The sequence below is a fragment of the Danio rerio genome, chromosome 14 (assembly GCF_052040795.2).
Source record: "Danio rerio strain M-AB ecotype USA chromosome 14, GRCz13ab, whole genome shotgun sequence".
In the NCBI taxonomy this organism is placed as follows: domain Eukaryota; kingdom Metazoa; phylum Chordata; class Actinopteri; order Cypriniformes; family Danionidae; genus Danio; species Danio rerio.
Window position 1 is genome coordinate 39590302 of NC_141034.1, and position 24380 is coordinate 39614681.

At 35.1% G+C, this 24380-nt stretch overlaps 1 protein-coding gene across 1 annotated transcript; it reads left to right on the forward strand.

Annotated features, from left to right (window-relative positions):
- Positions 1 to 842: 842 nt before the first annotated feature.
- clint1a (clathrin interactor 1a) lies at positions 843 to 22910 on the forward strand. The gene is given in 12 exon segments (NM_001003412.1): positions 843 to 980; positions 9188 to 9292; positions 9387 to 9483; positions 9843 to 9951; positions 10065 to 10229; positions 11385 to 11568; positions 11755 to 11974; positions 12141 to 12231; positions 14499 to 14576; positions 17146 to 17426; positions 19038 to 19218; positions 22196 to 22910. Coding segments are annotated over 12 exon segments (1902 nt in total). The 5' UTR covers positions 843 to 939; the 3' UTR covers positions 22546 to 22910.
- The last annotated feature ends 1470 nt before the right edge of the window (positions 22911 to 24380 follow it).

Consider the following 24380-nt stretch of genomic DNA (forward strand, 5'->3'; position numbering starts at 1 on the left):
AACTGGAATTAAATTTCATTTAAATTCAATTATTACGTGACAACTACACAAACGTATTCTTATTGTATCTTTGTCTGAGCTGTTTTGTTGTTTCCCAATTAAAGTTTTTGTCAAATAAACCCATCACTTTACTTTAATCTTCTTCTCTACATACGTTTTTATTAATGCATATAACATACAAAACAATGCCAGAGGTGTACTAAAAATATGAATGAAGTAAAAATGAAATGAAAATATGAAATAAAATAAAATAACACACATACAAGTGGTTTCTGACTGCTAAATTTACAAGGATGGAAATGAAACATGGTAAGTATAATCAAAAGATTAATAACAGAAGATTCATTTTCTAACTTCTAGTTAAAAAAACAAACAAAAAAATATAATCATACAGTAAAAGAAATTTTGACTGCACTTTATCTTTTTTTTTAAATTTAGATAGACTACCTTCTTCCACCATAAACTTTTTGTATACAATGGTAGAAAATATGAGGTACTGTTTCTGGGTAGGCTAATGAACAGAACGAAGAATTGACATCAATTTCTTCAATGAATCTGGTTAAAAAATGCTTAACAGGGTAAAGTTTATGTAGTATCTTAAGTAAGATTTCTTTGATTTTCTTTGAAATTATATATTTAATAGATACCCAGAGTTTCCTTCAATTAATATTCCTTCTCTACCATTTTCTGCAAGGTTACTTTAAAGTATATTATGTCATATCCTCATCTTGAAAGGATGTAGTGTTTCTGCTGAAGCAGCCTACGAAATTTCCGTAAGTGACGGAGCATTTCCGTAGAAACCTGTGTGGCCTGCGCTCCTCCGCCGTAACTTTAGAGTTCATGCTTCGGCTTTCGTGACAGCTCTACTGGCACGACCAGCGGATTTCAAGGGCTGGAACACCTGTTTACTCGACCGAGAGCCACAGCGACACGGCCAAGATGTTGAATATGTGGAAAGTGCGGGAGCTGGTTGATAAAGCGTGAGTATTTTGGATGTTTTCGAAAGTATTTCGGCGTCTTGCCTCGTACCTGTTGAAAATGAGACACGTACGCACTCATTGACGTCACATCGCACTCTCGAGACTGGAGCTAAGTTAGCACAGCGGCTAACAACAGCTTTGTGTTCCCCTTAAAAGTCTTGTATTTCACCAGTGCAGATTTTTCAATCGGTTTTGTTACTTTACAAGAGGTCTAAACTTGTTTATTAACGCCCTAATATTGCACAGGGATCCTTAATATCAACACATTGGCTAATTTTATGACACTTGCTAAACTTGTGCTGGCTGTCAAAACACGGCGCTTGTGTATCAAAGTGCTTTCCACATAAACTAACCTTGCGATTGTTTATCTTTTTAAGTGAGAAAACTGTTGTTTAAAACAGGAGTATGCGTTTAAATTTATATATGAAGTGACTTAAACTTTTTGTAACGTTCGGGAGTCATTTGTTCAAGCTAACTAGTTAGCCTAATATGAACAACAGCTCATTGTTCATATTTGTGTGCTGTGTGTTTACTGCCGATTATTCAACAAACTGTTTACATTTTTCAAAGCCATGGATGTGTCGGTGATTATACAGTAATAGAGGCCACTGAGTTTCATGAAAACTGCAGCAGTTAAACAGAAACTTGTGTTTTTACCCCTAAAACGAGAGGGACATCAAACACTTCAGAAATATAGTTTCTGCTATGCTTTAGTACAAACCAAACTAATACACATTTGTTCAGAAGAAGAAAATGTATCTCCAATGAAAATAACATTTTAAACAAACATAAACAACATTATACTCAAAGGTCAAAGAAATGTTTTACATGAATTGGTTTATATTTAGTATTTTGAACTAAATTTCAGCTGGGACCCACTTTTAACATGTTTCCAAACCATTTAAATCTTGCATGAGGTGTAAGTTCCTATAAAATTAACATGGTATTGTGACATTTTTCTATCTGAATTTGAATAAAGGGCATTGTTTTATTAAAGTATTCCTTCTCACAAACTTTTGTGCACAGCAAACTAACAGTTGTAGAGAAATGGCTTATGGTGTTTTACTTGAGCTGTCTAACAGCCTTACAGAAGGATAGACATTGAAGAGTGGAAACAAATTTGATTAAAGATTACCAAAATTTCTTGCAAAGAGTAATCATTCACCTCAAGAAGAGCAATGTGAGCCATTAAAATCTATTTATTTTGGTTTGTTGCAGACTTTAAGAGTTTTGTTTTTGGCTGTGCTATCTAAAATCAAACTGTCAGTTACTGTTTAATGAATAATTTACGAGTTTGTTTATTATGAAAGGATTGCAATTTAGAATTAAATGTGCCAGTCAGAGATAACTCAAATCTGTAGCTGGTCACCCCTTATTAAACAGAAACTTTGTGACATAAATGGGTCAGTGACAAAACAGGTTTGGCAAGATGGGAAATTTAAAAATCTTTTACAAAGTTGATTTAAAAGCATCCGTCAGATATTTTAAAATGTACAGATTGTATTCATGTTGATTTTATGTAATTAAAAATAACATTTACACCATTTTTTACAGACATTAAGACTGAATGCAACTGAAAATGTCAAATGGTGTAACTGCCAAAAATTGTGAAATATTAAAAAATGTACTCCTCCTAGATGATATGCAAGTGTACACACTGAAATAAATACTTCATTTTAAAATACCACAATAACATTTATTGTATTCGCATTATCTCTAAATGTACATTTTAATGAGTTTTTGCAATATTCGGCCAGACACATGCTAAAAACACTTCTGGTTTCTAAATAATCTTTGACAAATTATGTAAAAAATGTTAAAAACTATTTTATTACACTAAACTAAGTGTTTTAATTTTAATTTCACATTATTTCCATGTACATAATTATATTTTTATGTAAAATACTGGTTACACCAATTGACAAAAACCAGTTACACCACCTGACAGTGTTGCTTCTACAGCCAAAGATTTTGAAATTGACAATTAAAATCAATTCAAATTAAGAATGATAGTCAACAATTTCAGTGGGATTGTCATTGACAAATGTGTTTAGAACAATGAAACCAGGTTGCTGAACTTTAATACACCAAGTAATAACATCCTTTACATTAAATGTGTGGCCCTCATCAATAGAATATTAACAAACTAAAGAAACATGTTTAACATTTAACACCTTTTCCATCACTGTTTCTTTTCAGTTGGCTTAATTAAAATAAAAATAAGTAGATGATATTAGAAAAAAATCCACTATTTTACTTTTAAGCTATTTAGAAACAATTTGCCAAACACTGTACGTAAATCACTAGTACGTAAGAACTGCTGCTTACTCGTTGTTGCCTTGGTGCTGGGATTAAAGGCCAATTTTTGTAAGCATACACGACTGACTGACAACAAATAATTTCATGAGTGTATCCACAACTTATCCACAAACTATTTATTTTATACAGTTAACTTCAGAATTATGCAGAATTATTATTAGTCCCCCTGAGCTATTAGCTCCCCTGTTATTTTTTCCCCAATTTCGGTTTAACAGAGAGAAGATTTTTTCAACACATTTTCAACACATAATAGTTTTAATAACTCATCTCTAATAACTGATTTATTTTCTCTTTGCCATGATGACAGTAAATAATATTAGACTAGATATTCTTCAAGACACTTCTATACAGCTTAAAGTAGCATTTAAAGGCTTAATTAGGTTAACTAGGCAGGTTAGAGTAATTAGATAAGTTATTGTATATCCATGGTTTGTTCTGTAGACTATCGCGGGGAAAAAGCTTAAAAGGGCCAATAATTTTTACCTCAAAATGGCTTTTAAAAATTGCTTTTATTCTAGCCTAAGTAAAACAAATAAGACTTTCTCCAGAAGAAAATTTTTTATCAGACATGCTGTAAAAAAACCCAAACAAAACTGATTTCAACTGCAATTCATTTGTTTAGCAACTTCTGACTTGTTCTTCACAACTTTTCATCATTAAAGTTCCTCCGAGTCACCTCCAGTTGTTAATAATAATAGTACAACAGCAAGCGCATCAAGTATGAAAACCTCCAAAACTTAAGGCTGTGTGCACTCAGTCTATAGAGGCTTGTCAACCTTGTTTCATTTCCCATGTAAATTTTTTCTTTTATTTAAAAAAGAAATTCCCAAGTGCTCTTTAACAGAGAGAATATTATTGTCAACACATTTCTAAACAAAATAGTTTAAATGACTAAATTCTAATAACTGATTTCTTCCGTAATCTTTGCCATGATGACAGCACATAATATTTGACTAGATAATTTGTAAGACATTAGTATTCAGCCTAAAGTGACATTTAAAAATGTAATTAGGTTAATTAGGCAAGTAAGATCTATTGGCCAAGTCATTGGGTAACTGTGGTTTGTTCTGTATTTAAGAAGGCTAACAATATTGACCTTAAAAACTGCTTAAACATTTTAAAAACTGCTTTCATTCTATCCAAACTAAAAGAAATAAGACTTTCTCAAGAAGAAAAAAAATACTTACAACATTTCAAAGGAGGGTGATACAGTGGCTAATGTGGTTAGCACAGTTGTCTCACAGCAACAAGGTTGCTGGTTTGAGTCCAAGATGGACCAGGATGGCTTACTGTGTGGAGTTGACATGGGTTTTCTCTGGGAGCTCCAGTTTCCCCCACAGTCCAAAGACTTGCGGTATAGGTGAATTAGAAAAACTAAATTGACTGTAGTGTATGAATGTGTGTGTGAATGAGAGAGTGTGTACATTATATTGTGTGAATATAAACATGGATTAACATAAACAAAAAAAAAAAATTTATGTTGTGCAGTAAAATAATTTTATCCTATGTTTACAAAGCTTTAATAGTAAGGTTGTGGATTAAGCACCTATTTCTCAAACAAAAATAAATAAATAATCTACACTATGAACACAAATAGTAGTTTAATTTATGTCGCATTTTTGATCAGCATCATGAACTAATGATATTTGACTAAATTTACCCCTGACAGAAAGACTCCTGCTATATGAGTCAAATGGTGTAACCAGTTACACCCCTTGACATTTCAACTTAAAATGAAATTTGACAGGCATTATCAATAACATCTATGTAAGCACATGGGCTTGGTGGGAATATTTCAAATTTAACTTTTAAATATAATACTTATTTTTATAATTATGAACAATTATCAGTGCATTTCTGGGGTCTTACCATTTGACATGCATATCTAAGAATAGCTGACCATACCTTAAAAAGGTCAAAGTATCTCACATTTTAAAAAGAGTTACTAACCTTTGCATGCAGCAATTAGTCTTATCAAGAGTTCTTCTCTGTGATTCAATTTCCTGTCTAACTGTCTTGTGCACAATATTAACAAAATGGCTCAATAAATGGTGGTTACACCATCTTGACATTTCAGAAATTTGAGGTGACAGAAAAAATTCCCCAAATGAATTATAATATTTAAAACAATTGTGCTATATTTACCTTTATTTACTATTAAATATGTCTAATGTAAAATTATGCCAGACTAGCCGATACAATGTTTCATTGAGGCTTTCACATTTTTTAAACAAGGTAAACTATTTGGTACCAATTTTTTTTGGTTACACCACATTGACATTCTTGCAATAATCCCCTAAAAATTTTCTTAAAATGGATTAAAACCAAAAAATTAAACTTGGTCCTCAAAATAGAGAATGTATGCAAGTAATTTGCTTATTTATTTTGAAACTGTAACCTACTTGAATTTATTTAAAAGACATGGACACAAAAAAATGAGCGTCACGTCATTGACCCAAATATCATTTTAATTTTAGAAAGTTTAATCATTTTAATTAAAAAAATAGAATAAAATGATCTGTTGTATGGTGATCATTAATTATTGTGCAACTCTCAATCTAGTTTTCCCCCCATTCTTATCTTGCTATTTTCTCATAGTACAGAACAGCGGTTGTTGAAGGCTTTAATTCACAAATGAGAGTTTGTGCAAACTTTTGGGTGTTACCTATCTGGGTATGTCTCTGAAACTGTGTCATTTACATGAAACTATGTGATGATTTACAGCTGACATGGCAGCATATGCTGTTGGAAGATAAGTGGTCAAGCTTTAATGTCCGAAGTGACCAAAAAAATCTGCATGTTGTGTACTGGACTGTATAACATAAAATATTGAATATCATCTTGACAAACACGATACATCATGACCCGAAAAAAAGCCATTTCCTGTTTTTGCAAAGCAACTTTGGAGACAGTGTGGCAAGCAGAGTGAATTTAGATGCTTGCCTCCAAAATCATTCATTTCCAACAGTGTGACCTTTTAACAGACAACTAGAGAAGTGTAGCCATGGGTGGACCAATGGGGAATGTAGCTTCATGCTGGTAAAGTGATGGACAGCTTGTTCAAAAATGGTGTGAATGTCACAAGATGACAAAGAAAGACTGTAGTATCAATATTTAGTACAGTAAATAACCAACAACAGGTATCATATAACCTTGGAAAAGATTTTAGTTGCAGCTAAGAAAAAAAGCTGTGTTGTCATCAAGCTGTGAAACCAGTTAATGCATCTGACCGGTCTGGTGTGTTTTTAAAGAATCCGACACGTGTGTGTTTATCCCAGATTTTTTCAGATGATGGCAATTACTGCAACCTGTAAGCTTAAGAGGACTGATTTCCTGTCAGTCACCTCATATAATGCCAGATTCATGTGTCTGCTAGTTTTTATTTATTTATTTATTTATTTATTATTATTATTATTTCTTCTTGGTCATTATAATTTTGTTATTGTCTAATCTAATTAACTACACTTTAAAAAAAAAACAAGGAAACATGGATATAGGACATATTAAGTTTTTGACTTGTTCTTGCTAATTTGGGTTTACATTTCCACTGAGTAAGACAATACCAAGTTATTTTCTTAATATACTATGAACCCATAGACAATTGACAATTTTTAAAATCAAAACCCACAGAAATTCAGGAATAGGAAAAATTGAGGATGTGTTCGTTTATTTGATCCACCCTGTATTCTGTTGTACACCCCACCCTTATACTGAGATCTTGTGTATCTTGTATAACCACTATTTATCTCACTCTGGCTCTGCCGCTATTGGGCTAAACTGGTTTCATGTAAGTGCTTTTGCTGAATTGTCTACTTGGCTACCTCAGCATGATATTTAGATGAAGGAGGAGTTTGAGGTTTTTGATTATTCAAGTAACTGTTCTGTAGGTGTGTGTGATATTCATCATCTGCAATAATAATGCAATTGTTGTTTTAATGATATATTATCTGATAGGGCTGCAGTGCACGATGTTGAAAAAAATCTGATAATTTTATGTTTTATTTTTCTGCAATAAGAATACAGTTTCACTAGTCATTTGAATGCTCTATTTGACAGTTTTCTGAGGAGTCTAACAGCACATAAATGGAAAAAATCACAATGCAAAAAAATGCTTTTCTTACTTTGCTTTGTCTCGTTTCTAGTCTAAATATCTAAATGCTTAATCAAGTAAAAGTATTGTTTTGCTGAAAGAAGTCAGAATTAAGGGTTTTTCTTTAAAACAAAGCAAAGTTATCTGCCAATAGGGTGACTATAAGCTTATTTTCACTGTCAAATGTAGATATTTGGACTAGAAGCAAGACAAAAACTTCAAGTAATAAGAACTTTACCTTTTTTCCAGGTAAATCTTTGTTATACCTCCAAACATATTTTTTGGACCCAAATATTTTACACTCTCTTGAAATGCTCAGTCACACGTCACAGGCCTTAAAAAACCCATGCTAATGATAAATTTTCACTCTATTATGGTTAAAAAGTTATTAAATGATGGCAGTGAATTCACATGTCAGATGTCTTCTGTAGCACCTGCTCAACTATAATTCAGACTCAACTTTGCATATCTTGCGATGTAATTATTGCGGATGCGCACATTGGAATATCGATGCTGAAACGATTTATATTGTGCAGCCCTACAATTTGACAACATTGAGTGTTACTTTATTTATAAAAGCACTTTGTGAGAGTCCAAACACATTAACTGTATGATGAAGCCTATTAAATTGCCCTTAGCAAAATCATGAAAGCAAAATATATTTCTGTTTGTTTGTTTTTGATATTTATAAAGTATATTTTGGTAATATCAGAAAATCAAATGTGCCTCATTTTAAATATCATCACATGAGTGATATTGCAAATGCGATTAGCATTTTAGACATGCCATAGATTTTCCTGTTTTGCCAGGGAATATAGTTCCAAACAAAGCAAAACTGCAGGGTTTCATTTTCGAAAGATGGTGTTCTTGAACAAACTGAGTGAGCTAATATTTCAGTGATGCTTTTATAGTCATTTAGTTTGTTATTAAATGAATCAACCAATTTGAATGAATCATTTTAATTTAAATAATTATTTATTGAGGAACTTACAAGAACCAATGGCCCTGATATTTTAGAAAGTGTACTGGCCGGTTTTAAACACCACTTCCTTGATGTCATTAAATCTTTCAAAGTTTGACTTGTCTGATAAACACCATTGATTTCCTAAACTCTAAACATTCTAATCTGAAATTTAGTAATGGTGACGATTGACTGATAGGCTGTCGGTTCATCGCGTTTTGTTCCAACCAAAGCAGTTTGTTTTTATTTTATAGTGAAGATACCTCTGACATTTTGTTTCTTTTTTGTTAGTATCTCTCACTTCTACTATTTTAAAGTCATTTCTTTTTAATAGGTAATATAAATATGTCTTCTGGTAAAAGTGATGTAACCTTAGGGGCTTTTTAAATGAGTTAATCACTAACCCGACAGCATCATACACAAATATAAGCCTATATAGCTTTATACGTTTAAATAGGAAGTGATTTTCTGCGTTTACAATCACTGCTGTATTTATAACCATTTGGACAGAGTGGAAAATGTCATTTGGTTTGGATAATCTGCTTTTTAATACAAACTGTCTTTCTTTCAGCTGAACAGCCCCAAAATAACTCCCATTTTTCTTTTTATTAATTACAGTACAAATGTCACTTGCACAAAACCATTTCCTGCAGCCAAGGATCCATATTTTGATTAATGTCTTACCATGTTGAACAACTAAAGTATTAAATGTGTGTGTAATACAAAATCTAACTATATTTATTCTCTGCTGAAAGGCTTGTACTTGCAGATATCCTTTATAACAAACACAGTTTGACTCTTCTAAAAGGCTGTTGTGCTTTAATCTCTTTCTCACAGAACCAACGTTGTGATGAACTATACTGAAACTGAGTCGAAAGTTCGGGAAGCCACCAATGATGACCCATGGGGACCTTCTGGACAGCTAATGGGAGAAATTGCGAGGCAAGTGGAGGGGAATTTGGTGATTGATCTGCATTTATCTGGAAAGCAGTTGAGCGTGCATCCTTAGATAATCTTTTATTTTGGTTAATTTCAGGTGCACATTTATGTATGAACAGTTTCCAGAGGTAATGAACATGCTGTGGACAAGAATGCTCAAAGACAACAAGAAAAACTGGAGAAGAGTTTACAAGGTGTGCAATTATTGATAAGTATTGGGTTTTTGGTTAAACAGTAGTGTCTTAGGCAGCTATTTACCATTTTGAGGGATGTTAACAAAAATAATGGTCCCAACGGGTTTCCTGTTTGACATTTTTAATTCCTATAACTTCTGAGAATTCAAACTTTTTTAACATTAAGTTATAATTGAATTGCCAATTGTTATGGTTATAAAATTGTTTGATTACAAGCAGAAAATGTTCATGGGCCAGTGACCTCACCATATTGAAATGGTCCATTGTTTTTTTTTGTGCTGAGTTTGTGCTTATTGCAATATTGAATGCTTTGCCTGCACTGTGATCTGTTTTGAGCTTTTCTGTCTTCCCTATTTCAGTCTTTACTGCTGCTGGCTTACCTGATCAGAAATGGGTCTGAACGCGTGGTCACGAGCGCAAGAGAACACCTGTATGATTTGCGCTCAATTGAGAGCTATCATTGTGTCGGTGAGTAAACTACACAAAGACGAGTGCTCGTATAATTATTTGTCTGTCATGAACGCTGTTTGATGTTTCTCAGATACAGGTCAGTGATGGATGAATGGGTTTTTGTGTTTCAGACGAGAACGGCAAGGACCAGGGTGTCAATGTGCGTCAGAAGGTGAAGGAGCTTATAGAGTTTGTGCAGGATGATGACAGATTGAGAGAGGAAAGGAAGAAGGCTAAGAAAAACAGGGACAAGTATATAGGCGTGTCCTCTGATAGTATGTCAGGCTTCAGATACTGTAAGTACCTAATGTCTTCTCTTTTCTTAACTTGCACACACACACCCACATCTACACAATCATATATATATATATATATATATATATATATATATATATATATATATATATATATATATATATATATATATATATAAAGCTATTCAAGGTGTTTTACATCATATACATTAATCATGAGGAATTTATCTAAATGGGACCCTCTAAAAACAAGGAGGTCTTCTGTCCTTCTCTCCACCGTTATTATACCTAGGGGATTTGCATTGCCAGATGAGTGAACTATACTGTAGGTTTATTTTAATACCCCGCATAGCTGCTTTTTCACATGACAGTATAAATTATGTTTTTGATGTCCTTGATTAGGAAGCAAAAGCAAAAAAAGCTTGCCTTCTTTTTGCAGTGCATGATTTGTAATGGCTGTTTCAGATTTAACTGGTATCTTGTTTTAGTTTAGTTCTGACAGTCGTTTAGCTCTAAAGCTTAATGAAACTTGATATGCGTGTATTTTAATGTGTTTTTGAGTTTGTGGCTTGCAAGTTATATAGTAATATAACCACAGTTCTAAGATATTTTAGAGAGGAAGCATCACAGGCTTATTTCGCTTCTCTTTACATTCACATAAATTATGATGAATCTTATGATAAACCAAGTTGTGTGTCCCCTTAAAAGGAAAAAGGATTATATTTTAAATTGATATGACGTTAAGTCTTTTTACAGTACCAGTTTTGGCATCTTTTTAGTATTAATTAAGCAGTACTTAATAAGAAGTGTAATTAACAAATGAGCATGGTAATTAAAGTAAATGTTTTGCTAATATGTGTTGCACTGCCTACGTTTATGCTAATTAGGTAATTAGAATTGGAATAATCATTTAGAATAATAGAAATCACAAAAGTGAACTTACTTTTTACTTTCAGTAAAAGTAAAAAAAAATCACAAAAGTGAAATTAGAACTGGATTGGAAAATGTGCTTAATTGTCATAAAAATAAATTAAGGAGCATCATTTTTATTTATGTAAAATAAATTTTAATTTTATTTTTGATGACTCAGACATGTTTTTATGATGCAATTTTCCCCCTTAATTTCCTGTATTTCTTGAATGTATGCTGTGTTTGTGTATGTGTATAGCAAAACACACTGTTTTATGTATCCTACAGCGGAGGACAGGTTTGATTCCAGAGAGCCACGCTCAAAATGGGATGATGACTGGGAAAAGAACAAGGGAGCATTCCCTTTTAGTGAAAAACTGGGAGAGATCAGCGATAAGATCGGAAGCACCATTGATGACACCATTAACATGTTCCGCAAAAAAGACAGGGAGGATTCGCCTGACAGATTCAGGTCAGGACCCCTAGGCCATCTCACCTTCCCTTCTCAGATCACCTGGAAAAACCTATTCTTCTCACAAAATGCAAATGCATAAATGTTACAACTAATTTAATCAACAGATTGTTGACAGCTGTTTATAACCAAGTGAACCGATCATGTCATGGACTGTTTTCCTCATTTTTAAAAAAAATTCTATAGTGAGGCAGATGAGGAGCGTCGTGGAACGAGAAATGGGCAGTCGGGGAAATCTGAGTTCAAAGATGATGAAGAAACTGTGACAACCAAAAGCGTCCAGATCGTCCAGGCCACAGAGACCACTGCCACTCGTAAAAAAGGCGTTCCCTCAAAAACGATAGACCTTGGAGCAGCTGCTCATTACACTGGCGACAAATCCTCCAACAATTCTAACACAAACCAGGTAAAGAAGCACTACACAAAATCATTGGCTTTATAGCTAAATCTCTTGGTTAATAGAGACATTCGTTAATAAATAATGTGAATTTTCATGTATTTTATAATATATCGACTCTACACTGACATCTTGTGGTAGCTGTTAAGAGTGGTTTCTCTTTTTGTTAATATAGACTACTACGACATCAGCAGTGAGTCAGCCCAGTTCTGGATTGGTGGACCTGTTCTCAGCAGATCCTGCACCTGCTCAACCAGCTTCCAAAGGTACATAGTCATAATAATAATAATAATAATAATAAATGTTATTTGTTATGTGTCTTTCTCAAACTTAAAGCGCTACAAAACATTAAAACAGTAATACAAAAAAGAAAAAAAACATTGAACACCATAATGCTACAAATAGTTCAAAATGACAGCAATCCTCATAAATTTAAAGCAATACTAAAAAGGTGAGTCTGAAAAAGGTGGCATTCCTGATGGTTGTAGGTGAAGCATTTAATAATTTAGGCACGTGGTAGGAGAATGCCCTACCTCCCATAGTGTTGAATCTACAATGAGGCTGAAACCAAGTGAGACTCAGAACTTAAAATATCATACGTAAAAAAAAAATATCACAAATATTACCAGGAGCAAATCCATGAACTGCTTTTTTTAAAATTAAAGTTTTAAAATCATTATGTGACTTGAAACGTAGCCAGTGTAGTTGCTGAAGTACTGGGGTAATGTGGTAATGTGACGAAGGGTGTGTCAACACACATGCAGCTGAGTTTTGAACGTACTATAATGTCCTGAGAGAACTAGCAGGAAGACCCCCAAAAACTGAATTGCAGAAATCTAGGCGGGATGTGATGAAGGTATAAACAAGCCTCTCAGCATCTGGTGTTGGAAGAAAGGGTCTAATGCGTGCAATGTTGTGTAGATGAAAAACTGCTTTTGTTAAATGGAATTTTAAGCTAAGCTGAGCATCAAAAAGTATGTCAAAATTGTACATCTGTGGAGAAGGTGACCATTGAAAGTCATCGACTGACAGCTTAAAATTGCTAACTACTCACCATTAGGAGTGCCAACCAATAGAATCTCAGTTTTGCAATGGTTTAATTTAAAAATATAAGTCTGTGTGTCGTCAGCATAGCAGTGATAACCTACACCAAATTTTTGCAAAATTTGTCCAAGAGGCTGCATATAAATACTAAATAAGAGTGGACCAAGTACTGACCCCTGACACAGGGAGACTGTCCGTGATCTGACCACCCAAATAGACAAACTGAATGTTCAAAGAGATTTAAAGTGAACCAACTTAACACTGTTTCAGATAAACAAATCCAATTTTGAAGTCTGTCCAACAATATACTGTGACATTTAGTGTGACAGTTTTTCACCTTTTGCAAGGTAAAGTCTGGCAGATTTACAGTTTTAGCAAATCTTTAGAAAATATTGTGGATTATATTTTTATATCTCGTTCATTTGCTTTTTGGTTGAGTACTTGATCAGATTGAAATCTTGATTCAAACGCGTACACACTCTTGACAGTGAGTCAACCATAGTAATGCAATAAAATCTGCATTTGTCCTGCTTGTTACTCGAGAGACAGAGATCCGTTATGTACAATTAAAATCATGACTGGTTTTAGCCACACATTATCATTATTTCCGTCACAAAAACACAAATCATCACAAAAATTGGTATTTTAGTTCTAGTGTAGGAATCAAAATGGTTTTAAACCAAGAGTCCATTACATCATTAAACCAGTAGATTGTGACAAGTAACTGTGAAGAAAATGTATTTTTCATTGAATCATTTGTTCAGAAACACTGATTCATCCGGTTATAAAAGAAGTAAAGTCGTTCATTCAAATCGATTGATTGATGTTGGCATAAATAAACACTGATGCATGGTGTGAGTCATAAAGTAAACCAACCACGCTGTCAAACTACTTTTCTGAATAATACTAATAATAGATATTAGCCAGGAAAACCATGGTTGGGCGGTCTTGAAAATGGATGACGAGATAAGTAAAAGTAGAAGAAAGCATTTTGCCGTTAGTCATGCGCTATGGCCATGTCCCGCTGAAAGGGAGGGGGGCACTGTGAAGTTTAGCATATGCACTCTCCTGTGCTCCTGCTGCCTGCTGGAACATTTAGTCACTGAGGCCAGATGTCAAAGTGGTCCCTGGTGGGTGTATAGTGCTGAGCAGATGCGCAGCTCCCTCTCCTCACTGTCCTGCTCCTTCCACCACCAGCCGAACAGCTGCATCTGTCCTCCTCCACACAACTCCAGCTACAGGCTGCTGGAATGTAATGTGACCAGAGAGTGTGTGTGTGTGTGTGTGTGTGTGTGTGTGTGTGTGTGTGTGTGTGTGTGTGTGTGTGTGTGTGTGTGTGTGTGTGTGTGTTTGTGTCCCTCAAAGATGCCAACAGATGTTTCTTGTTTTTGTCTTTTCCATTTTTGTCTTTTCCTTAGGACATCAGTGAAGATTGATATGTTTGCAAATCTAGAATGTCATAATTGAAGCTCTCTCTCGTTCAATCTAGGTCTCAGCTCTGACCTGATTGGAGGTTTTGCTGATTTCTCCTCTCCTGCAGCTGCAGCCAGTCTTCCGTCATCAACTGGTATGTTTATGTAACCTCCTAACACACCATAAGGTCAAAAATACAACCTGAGAACTCTTGGTTGAATTTACTTCTACTTTCCTCAACAAAAGTGCACCAGTGGTGAAAAGCTTAAGCTTGGTAGGGTTTTCTTTGAAAACGACTAATTAGTTTTCATTAACAACAACACATTATTTTAATACACTTTCTGGCCACTTTATTAGGTACACCTTACTAGTACTGGGTTAGACCCCCCATTGCCTTCAGAACTGCCTTATTTCTTCATGGCATAGATTCAACAAGGTACTGGAAATATTCCTTAGAGATTTTGGTCCATATTGACATGATAGCATTCCATAGTTGCTGCAGATTTGTCGGCTGCACATCCATGATGCGAATCTCTACACCACATCCCAAAGGTGCTCTATTGCAGTGGTTTTCAATGTGGGGGTCTGGACCCCCCGAGATGTCGCAGAACAATGAAGTTCCAAAAATCTATTTATTTTAATTAAACCATTGGAATTACCATAATTTATCCATAACCTACTCAAAAAAAAAATATATATAGTCATTTATAGTATACTATCGTAGCTTTATAGTTACTAGTTCTATTGGATTGCGACCACTGGGTAATTACATCATACTAAAGACACAGCAATAGCATTAGATGCAGCAGATTAATTTTATAACACCAGGTTAAACTTTCTGGCACATTTATAGCACTGACATGCATTAAAAAAAAATTCAACGTAGAACAGACTTGGGTCTATTGGTGTGTGTGCGCAATTGCATGCAAAGTTTCTGTATTTATAGCCACCTCAGAAGATATTGGGGGTCGCAAGTCACTGGCATTGTAGTTCTGGTGACTGTGGAAGCCATTTAAGTACAGTGAACTCAATGTCATATTAAAGAAACCAGTCTGAGAAGATTCATGCTTTGACATGGCTTGTTATCCTGCTGGAAGTAGCCATCAGAAGATGGGTACGTTGTGGTCATAAAGAAATGGACATGGTCAGTAACAATACCAAAGTGTGGTCTTCAGCTGCTGTTGCCCATCCGCCTCAAGGTTCAACGTGTTGTACTTTCAGAGCTGCTGTTCTGCATACCTTTGTTGTAACAAGTGGTTATTTGAGTTACTGTTGCCTTTCTATCAGTCTGGCCTTTCTCCTCCGACCTCTGGCATCAACAAGGCATTTGCCACTACAGAACTGCTGTTCACTGTATCTTTTCTCTTTTAGACCATTCTCTGTAAACCCTAGAGATGGGGGTTTGTGAAAATACCAGTAGATCAACAATTTCTAAAATCCTTAGACCACCCTGTCTGGCACCAACAACCACTCCACATTCAAAGTCCCTTAAATCACCTTTCTTGCCCATTCTGATGCTCGGTTTGAACTGCAGCAGATCGTCTTGACCACGTCTACATGCCTAAATGCATTGAACTTCAGTAATGTTATTGGCTATTTAGAACTTTGAGTTAAGGAGAAGTAGAACAGGTGTACCTAATAAAGTGGCCGGTGAGGGTATATAAACCAAAACCTTAGTTTAGAAAAAACATTGTTAAAGAAAAAAAATCTGTTTTAGTGAATGCTTTTTGTGCTACTTTTCTATTTATCGAAAGAAACTCAAAAAAATGAAAAGAAAATGTCACAATAACAGTTTTCAACACTGATAATAAGAAATGTTTCTAAAGAATATATTTTAAAATACTGTGTTTTACTGCTTGTTTTAGGTCAGTTAAAATCAAAGCTTTGATCGATAGTATTTTTAACAGTATTAAAGCACCACCACCTATAATATCAGAACTACTAACCTTAAAAATATAGATAAATTTATTTAGCAATCAGTTAGTTTTCCATCATTATTAGTTCAAAATATCTTGTGTTTTTTTACAGTAAATAATTATAACTCCAACAAAGAGACTTTTATTTTTTATTTCTGCCAAAACTAAATTTCAGTTTTTTTTATGTATATAATTAAACTTGCATGTTAAAATGAAATGCTTAAGGGACTGCAACTTGAAAGACACAAAGTGGTGATATGTGTGTGTTTTTTATATGGTTATTTAAATGTAGTTCTGGGAATATAACAGAAGGCTGTTTGTTTTTCTGCTGGACTGGAGTTTGCCATCCTCAGCTGCCTGTTTATGAAATACTCCAAGCAGAAAGCTCTTAAACAGTGAGAGGAGGGGGCAGCCATATGGTGGGCTGCTGTGCTAAAAGCTAATGAGCACAGACACATTTCAGCTCTTGTTGTGTGTGACACATCACCCTCTGCATTTCTGGCACTGAGCTGAAGTGACTGAGAGTCTGAGATTCTTTTGATATTTATGCGTCTTCAGTGCCCCGATAGTTTCATTACTGTTTTCCTTGCATTTCTCTTGATTTTTGTGGCGCTCATTTGCATGCAAATGCAAATCCTCTGCTTTATCAGCCAGATGATAAAGCCTGACATGAAGCAAGGTTGTGGATTTTGTGCAGTTATAGCACAAATATGCCTTTTGATCAAAATGCTTCAGAACTATTACAGCTTTCCTGTGCTCTCCGTGTTATCTCTGTGCTCTACTTCATCAGACTGTTTTTTTCCTTAGCCCCTGCGTCTAGTGGGAATGGAGGAGACTTTGGGGATTGGAACGCTTTTCCTGCAGCCCAACAAGCCGTCCCAGCAGCCCAGCCTGTGAACCCTGCAGGAATAGACCTTTTCTCAGGTTTTCAGACGGCTCCTGCCCCTGCTCCTGTATCCACCGCTCCCTCATCTGACCTCTTTGACCTAATGGGCTCCTCCCAGACCACTAACTTCAGCACCTCCCAAAGCTTGAACTTCTCCATGACCACCTCTCAGACCATTGGCATGCCAACGTCCAAATCACAGGTGCCTACTGCATTAGAGATTTTCTTCTATACATCATCTTGAGGCATAATCTGAAATATTAATAATCTTCTGAAAGGTTGTTTGCTTTTGCAGTGGTTTAGTATGCTTTCACAAGGAAACAATTCAAATACTAAAATGTGTTTATGCAAGTCACATGCCAGTAGTCTGTTCCTCATTGGTCAGAGTGCACCTATTTACATTCCTCGGCATAATCCATCTAGAAGGATTGACAAGTCCACTTTGTGGGCTTATTGTTGCTGGGTGTTTAGATGTTTATAATGGGTATTTAGCTCTCGTTTTAGCTTTAATTGTTAAATTATGTTTTAATATATGTGATATTATAGATAGAATTTCTAAACTGTTTAGAACAGGGCTCAAAAGCTTTTTTTCTAGACATCATTCTTGCAGTTCCACACCAGTTTATGATGAAGAGGCTCTCTTTGATTATCAGCTGCAATAACTAACATGCTCGCTCACAAAATCCCACACAGCTGCTTTTTATCAAACACATTTCCAGTTATGAATTCTGATACTGCTTAGTTCATTGTTCCTTTGGGTCAGTTTTAAGTTCATGCTTAATCAGAACAAGATTCAGGAAATATTGTAGTGGTTTATTTATTTGATTGTTGTAAAAAGGCTTGATGCAATTTTTGATTAAAACCAAAAGTTTAATTCAGAGTCATACTTGTATCTTACTTACAAATGTTTTACAGTGCATTTAATCAAACATCACACCTGTATTAAACTTCTTTTTTTTTTTTTTTATGTATGTATTGCGGCCCCTTGACATCACGTTTACAACATAATAAAGTATAAAGATGAAACCGAGTGATGTAGAGCCTGTGTTGCACATAGATGATGTGGTTTTCATTCAGATCCCCCATCTGTGGAGTACTTAATGCAGCTCATCTAAGTGGAACTGCACACTAAACACTATTTACGCAAGAAAAGACAATTCTGGACGAGGTTCAGAGCCAGCGGTTTAGAGAGCAAGCAACATGAAAGCGAAACGAGCGAGGGTTAACACGCAGCATCGGCACAATTTTCCACCCACCCCCTCCTCATTACCCATCAACCCCAGTCCCCTTGGGACTCCCATCACAGAGAATGGCAGAATGAGGAGGAACAAGTTTAAGTCAGAAAACCATTAAATTGAAACAAAAGCCTTGCACAAAGATAATATTTGCATGCTAAAAGCCTGACCTACTTTAAAATGGCAAGTTTTGTTTGGCTAAAGAAAAAAGCAGCCCTCCCCCCCGATGGTATAATTAGAGGGACTTGAGATGCATTTTAACATGCTGAAATAATTTTAGGAGAAGACAATGCCTCTCAACCAACATTGCTGTCTTGTAGAACTCAAGATTCCTGATAACCCTGAAAACCACACTGTAATGTTCTGGAGAATTAATACTGTCTTTCATCTCCTCTGACTTGTGTCATTCTGCCATTGGCAAACATGGGAGAATTTTAATTATCATGCTTGAACTGCTACAGAACAGTATGATCTTAACTGGATCAGAGAATAGCATCTGAAGATTGTTTTTGATCATATTGGCATTATCGTAAATGGTTTGTTTTAAAACTAACTTCATTTTCCTTTGGTCTTGGCAGCCACTGCAGACTATGGGCGTCCCGCTGATGCCCCAGCAGCCGATGGCCCAGAAGCCTAATCCCAAAGCCCCTGTGCCCTCAACCTGGTCCAATTCTAATGTAGACATAAGCCTGGACTATCTTGGCCCTGGCATGCAGCCGCCCAAACCTTCTCAGCCTACACTCAGCATGATGCAGCAAGGTAAGCATTGATATGAGAGTCACAGGAAAGATGAAAAGTAATCAGACAGCACCAAGTAGATTACTTCAAATAGTAGTCTTTTACTGCTATTGATTATAGAGTACAAGTTGCATTTAGTATTGCAATCAATGATACTTGTTTCATGTGATATATTCTGACTACTTTTAGATAACATTTTATCTTGTTTTAAACATTTTATTAAACAATACCATATTAAGAGTCGGAAAAAGTATTATTATTGTTTTTTATATACACAACGAGTCGAATCGGTAAGATTTTATTTTAGTTTGTTTTATTGTAAGCTTATGCTCACAAAGGCTACATTTATGAAAACAAATACAGTAAAAACTGAAATTGTGATGTTATTGCAATATTATTATGTTTATTTATTTATAACTTATATAAATTCTTTTATTTATTTATAACTGTTGTTAATTTAGTTTAAAGCGTAATTTTAAGCATGATTAGTCTTCAGTGACACAATCCTTCAAATAGTTTATCATCGTGATCTGCCCTAGAAACATTTATTATTTGTTTTTGTTGTTTGAGAAGTTTAGGAGTGAAAGTAAATACATTTAGAATGCAAAAAAAAGTTTGCAAATAAAATTCACAACTGATAAATTTAGGAATTAGGGCTGCACGATATATCGTTTCAGCATCAATATCACAATATGATGATTCGCGATAGTCATATCGCAAGCTTATGCAATGTTATGTCTGGATTAGTTATCATTATGCATGTTTCACAACTGCGTAATGGTTTTAAAAGCATTTAGTCATAAGAAAATGTACCGTATGTAACTTGTTCATAAAATGTAGACTATGTAATATTATTTTACATTTGATTATTCAATCGCTGTATACCTGAATACATTGGGACTCTTTGTAAAATAATAAAATACTGTTTATATAATTAGCATATTTTTCTTTACTAAATTCATCCATGTTTGTAGATTGCTATTTTTATGCGCGATTTATATTATATAAATTATATGCACAATTGATTATGATATTTTATGCACAATAACTTTTATATTATATTACATTTTATGCACAATTTAAATTGTTATGTTTTATGCACAGTTTATATTTAATGCCCTACAGAATTTTCCTAATCAATCGAAAATTATAGGTTCTTTACAAACATTTATTCAACTCATCTAGTGAAATTGTATTTATATCGCAAATATTCGCAGAATAAAAAAATATCGCAATGTTTATTTTTTCCAATATGGGGCAGCCCCAGTAAAAATCATTATTAGGGATTTTTGCACCAATAACTGGTCATAATAAAACAGCAAATCATCAGATTATAATGATTTCGTATCACATGACACTAAAGACTCATAAAAAGAGAAATGAATAACATTTTAAATTACATTCAATAATACAACTTGCTATTTAAAGAGCCCCTATTATGCATTATAAAATGTCATATTTTGGTTTTGGGGTCTTTAACAACAGGCTGATATGCATGCAAGGTCAAAAAACACTTTCATTGTCTTATTATATGCATTTAATTTTGCTTAATTATCCCAACAACTTCTACATGATTAGTTCAGTGATTTTATTTATTCCTAAACCCATCAAAGCAAAGCTAATCTACGCTGATTGGTCCGATGACCCAATCTGTTGTGATTGGTTGACTGGGTTCAGCACAAGACAGAGAGAAGCGTTCACCATGGTTATGAAGTAGCACAGGGTATGTGAAAGCCCAATGCAGGAGTGCAATAAAGCAGTGCAGTTAAATACCAGCATATACTCTACTCCTAAACCTAACCTTAAGTAATAACAACAACACACATTCAGTGTTAATCCACACAGTGGCAAAAGTTCAATTATTTTGAAAATTGACTATGCTGCATGTGTCAGGAATAGCTGATGCTGGCCATAGCCAAGGCAAACGGCAGAGGATCGCAAGTTCAGAAACGCATTTAAATTGGTAAAGAAAGAAGCACATCAGGTTTTAATCATGGTTTTGCACGTGAATGGCCCCTTGAAGGTTTACCCTGAGAGAAACAGTACAAACACTGATCTATAGATAAGTGATTACAACATGCAACACAATTAAACACGTTTTGCAAAGTACACAAAATGAGGCAAAAATTGTATTTACACTTGTTGATCCGGAGAAAGAAGAAACTGCTTTATATGAATTGTAACAGTTACTGACAAAGTCCCATACATAAGTCTCTGCTGCTCCTTCAATAGCAAATGGCCAACGAATCTCACACTGCAGCATAGGTTATTGTTCCTGTCATTTTTCGGATTTTTGATACAAACAGCACTAGGTTGACTATACTGTGGTATTGTTGTGAAATGAACTTTAACCCTTTATTCTCTGCAGCCAAATCCCTATCTGTCAGTGATAATTATCTTCGTATCCCTTGATCCCCCGTGCTCCACTAGTGTCTGAAGGGAAAGGCGCATTCACGTTTTTACCAGAACCGGCACTTCATGTTTGATGTACTTTATTGACATTTATGTGTTCAAGCAAAAGATCTGAACCCAACACGAATCATTCATTCGAATCGAGAGTCGACTATTTCGTTAGTTTTAAATACGACACACTTTCAGATTTACACCTCGGCTAGATGTTTTCATTCACTTAGAGCTGTGTTTTACACAGCATGGAAGGTCATGAAAGACCATAATATCGGCTCTTTAAAAATGTAATAATATTTCACAATTTAACAGGTTTTACTGTCTTTTGATCAAATAATTGCAGCCTTGCTGAGCAGAACTGGCTTCTTTTAAAACTTATAAAAAATCTTACTCATTTCAAACATTTGACTGGTGTTAGTGTATAAATACAACATAACATTAAACTTTATTTTACACCATGTTTTTCCCGAACAAGCATTAATATTAGCATATGCAGACATTGTTACATAATTGCATAAATAGTTGTTGTTGTTTTTTTTTTGATTACCAGACCCTTCTTTCAATGTATTTTGTCTATTGTGTCCTGCAATAGGAGGTCAGACTCCTGTCAATATGATGACTCAGGGCTTTGCGGGCATGAATCTGGGCATGCAGGCTGCCCCTTCAATGGTCAGACCGCCCACCAACACCATGGTGGGAGGAATGAACATGAGCATGCAGCCTGGCATGACCTCTAGCCCCATGTCTATGCCACAAATGGGAGGGATGCCAGTCAATCAGGGCATGATGGGAATGAATATGAACATGGGCATGTCAGCAGCCACCATGGGCATGCCAGGAGGTATGGGCATGGGTACGGGGATGCCAGGCATGGGAATGAGCCCTGCCATGGGACAGCCTAAACAAGATGCCTTTGCAGATTTCGCCAACTTCGGGAAATGATTAGCCGAGTATTACACGAACAGTCCTTTTGGAGAGGTGACCATGAAGAAGCTATGAAGAGCTAGAAGACAAAGACTACTTGAAAATGAAGCCACGCAGGAATTGTTTGTTCATATGATGCTGATGTCCAACTGGATGATTATATTATTTTCTGTGTTCTTCTGATCAGCTGTACCAAGGAGCCCCGTCCAGGGTGGCTGGTTTGTTCTGAAAATCGTTTCAGTCGTCGCACACGCACTTCCCACGTTTCCATGGGACATCGCTTTAAGGAATGTGATGATAGTGAATGACTCCAGTTGACTTTATTCTCTCACTGAACTTCTTCATTTAACCCATAACGTACTTGGGTTTCTAATGCTGTAGAAAAAAAAAACAAATCATAATCAATTCTGGCCTTTTCTCTACTCTGCCTTAAGACGATAACCTGTAAATATTCTTTCGCGCCGCAGACAATAAGTTATTGAGTTACAAGATTAATGAAATTATGATGAGGGTAAGGGTTTTCCTATGGAGTAAAGATTGTGATCACATACCATTTTGTATTTGATTTTTATTCGAATGACCATTTGCTGAAAAGAAATGAAGAACTCGGACATCAGAATGATGGATGGACGATTCCAAATCAAAACCATTGTGGCCTTAAATAGTTCATGTGTAATATAATCTACTTTGCATCTTTTTAAAAATGCAAAATCTGTCCTTCGAACACATGGTGCCTGTCAGTCTCTTGCCTATTTTTTCCTAAAAAAAATATGACTATAATATCACAGTATTTATTAAAGGTACTGTTAGAAAGAATAATAAGAAAGAAAAAAAACAGTTTTTGCATGGTTAACTTATAAGGAAGAGTTTGGGAGACTAAAATCATTTTATACATATTTGAACCTGATACGGGTTCATATTTTTATGCAGGTCTGCTCATGCGGAGTGTAGGCTGTGTTTTGGTTAAGCCTTGTAGCACAGAGTTGGATACTGCAACCAGAGGACCATCACTGTATTGTCGAGATCATCTGTTTCTGTCTGCAGTGTCCGCTGAACCTAATCAAGCCCCTTTCTTCCAATCCATGGCTTTTTATAAGCATCATGACCAAATTCTTCTTTTCTTGCTTCTTTTTTTTCCCTGAAGGGTTGGTATAGGTTTTTGTTAGTCAGTCTCTGTAGGATCCTAACTATTGAGCGGTAAAGGGCGTGTTACAGGAAACACTATGTTTATGCAAATCAGCAGCAAGCAACAAAAAACAAACTCTTTCTTCCACTGAGAATGTTTTCGGTTTCATACAATGACTTGATTGTACTTATGATCTTTTATGAACGACAATAAAAAGTTGATTTCCATTTTCATCATAAGACTTGTGTTTGTCTCCTCTTGTTAAAAATAGAGCTCCAAGGACTTGACAACATATGTTAAAAGAATAGTTCAGCCAAAAATCTAAATTTGCTCACCATTTACTCAACCTATATAGTGATTCCAAACTTTTATGAGTTTCTTTTTTCTGTTGAACACTATAGAAGATTTTTTGAAAATGACATTCATAGTAGAAAAAAATCAGTCAGAGGATGCTGGTTTGCAGCTTTTTTATTTTATTTTATTATTTTTCCTTTGTGTTTAACAGGAAACTCAAACATGTTTGTAAACAGTGAGTAAATTAGAGATTTTAAATTTAGTTGGTGAACTATCCCTTTAAACTTGCATGCATTAATGGGATGAAGCAGTACAGCCATGTCCTATTTTTACTACTACACTGTAAAAACCCGAAAAAGTTACGGTAACTCAAACCATTTGAGTAAACCGATTGCAACAAACTATTTAAGTTCAAAAACTAATGCTAATGAGT